The sequence below is a fragment of the Nestor notabilis genome, unplaced genomic scaffold, assembly GCF_000696875.1.
Source record: "Nestor notabilis isolate BGI_N333 unplaced genomic scaffold, ASM69687v1 scaffold2355, whole genome shotgun sequence".
Lineage (NCBI taxonomy): Eukaryota > Metazoa > Chordata > Aves > Psittaciformes > Psittacidae > Nestor > Nestor notabilis.
This window is the reverse complement of record NW_009927667.1, coordinates 112,744-114,507: the sequence shown is the minus strand read 5'-3', so window position 1 is coordinate 114,507 and position 1,764 is coordinate 112,744. Positions and strand designations below refer to the sequence as shown.

Here is a 1,764-nt window from a genome sequence, read left to right as displayed (position 1 = left end):
CCCTACACCCCGTCTCCAATCGATGATCGCAAATCCATGGTGCAGCCGAACATCCCCACACCGGTGATTGGGGGCATAGTGGGAGGAGTCTCGCTGGTCCTGGTGGTGGCCGTGGTGCTCTTTGTGGTACTACGGCGCCGGCGTCACACCTTCAAGGGTGACTACAGCACAAAGAAGCACGTGTACGGCAATGGCTACAGCAAGGCTGGCATCCCGCAGCATCACCCCCCCATGGCCCAAAACCTCCAGTACCCTGACGACTCAGACGACGAGAAGAAGCCGGGCCCGCTGGGAGGCAGCACGTATGAAGATGAGGATGAGGATGCAGGAGGCGAGCGCAAGCTGGGAGGCCCCAACAAGTACGAGGAGGATGCTAAGCGGCCTTACTTCACAGTAGATGAAGGGGAGGCGCACCCCGAACCTTACGATGAAAGGACACTCGGCTTCCAATACGACCCCGAGCAGCTCGACATCGCGGAGAACATGGTCTCACAGAACGACGGGTCTTTTATTTCCAAAAAGGAGTGGTACGTGTAGCTCGGCACCACATCGCTGCACACACACACGCATACGTACACACACATCACGAGTGATGCCCTCCCACTCCCCCGATCCCTGCCCAGCGGAGCCGGGCGTGCACGGCCGCTCGCACACACACTGCACGCACTGTGCTCACCCCCCCGCACACGCACGCCTGCCCCAGGCGCTCAGCAGAGACTTTGGACGCTTCCAGCAGTGGCAGGAGGGCCGGGCTGGAGTGAGCGGGGAGGGCAGCTTTGCTTACAGATCATTTTGGGGGGGCAGATGGGAGGTGGGAGGTTGGGTAATTATTTTCTCAGTTTTTGGTTTTGCTTTTTAATTTCTCTTGATGACTTTTCGTCCCCTTCTGTGGTGTTTGTATTGGTCGGTGGCTTAGGTGTTACTATTTGCTTTAACGACTGTTGCCCAGCCTGTATATTACACTCTTGTTTGTGTCTTCATGTCTCAGAGTGCCCTTCGGCCCCACTTCCCTCCCCGAGGTTCCTCCTCCCACTTCCACACCCCTGAAACACTGGAATTTGTTTGTATGTTGTCTTCTTTGTTGTTTTTTAACCTTGGGAGGGGGTCAAGTGGGCTGTCCATAGAAGGACAGAGGCCAGGAAAGATTATGGCAATGGAAACATAGGTGCCATTATAAGGTGAACTGATTTTTTTTCCCTAAAAAAATGTTTTTGTTTTTAGTGGGGTTTGGGTAGCGTTCCCATTGCCCACTGCATGCCTGGGGAGATCCACTCCCAGTTTTTAATGACTCAAAAAAAGGTGAATTAGAAGAAAGGGGGTAGAAAAAGCCCTAGAACAAACTCCAGGTGCATGGGCTGATAGCAGGGCAGGGAAACAGCTGCCATTTTTCTCCTACAATTTATTATTTCCTGGCTTTTCATTTTCTGTCTTTGTTTGAGTGTTCTTGTAAAAGAAAGGAAAGGAGTATTTATTGCTGACATTTTTCCCCCTGTAATGGCTCAGAGAAATACTGGCTCTTTTTGTTCTTGTTGCTGTTGTTGTTGCTAATCCCAGCCACAGAGCAGTTAACTCTGGCACTATGTTTGTGCACCCCATGTCGTGCACACACCTCGCCTGGGGAAGGGGACCAACTGATACCACTTTGCTTCTTCCATAAACCCACTGCCTGACCCTGGCAGGGCGGATCTCCCAGTGTACCATCCAGTTGTCTCTGAGGGCTTCAGCACAGGATCAGGCCCCTAAGTTTTATTATACCACTAAGAC

The 1,764-nt window shown here is 52.3% G+C and overlaps 1 protein-coding gene across 1 annotated transcript; it reads left to right on the top strand.

The window, feature by feature from the left end:
- The first annotated feature begins 36 nt into the window (after nt 1-36).
- On the top strand, nt 37-586 carry LOC104405415 (nectin-1-like). Its single transcript, XM_010014138.1, has one exon. The coding sequence runs from the start codon at nt 37-39 to the stop codon at nt 535-537; it is 501 nt and encodes a 166-aa protein (XP_010012440.1). The 3' UTR covers nt 538-586.
- The last annotated feature ends 1,178 nt before the right edge of the window (nt 587-1,764 follow it).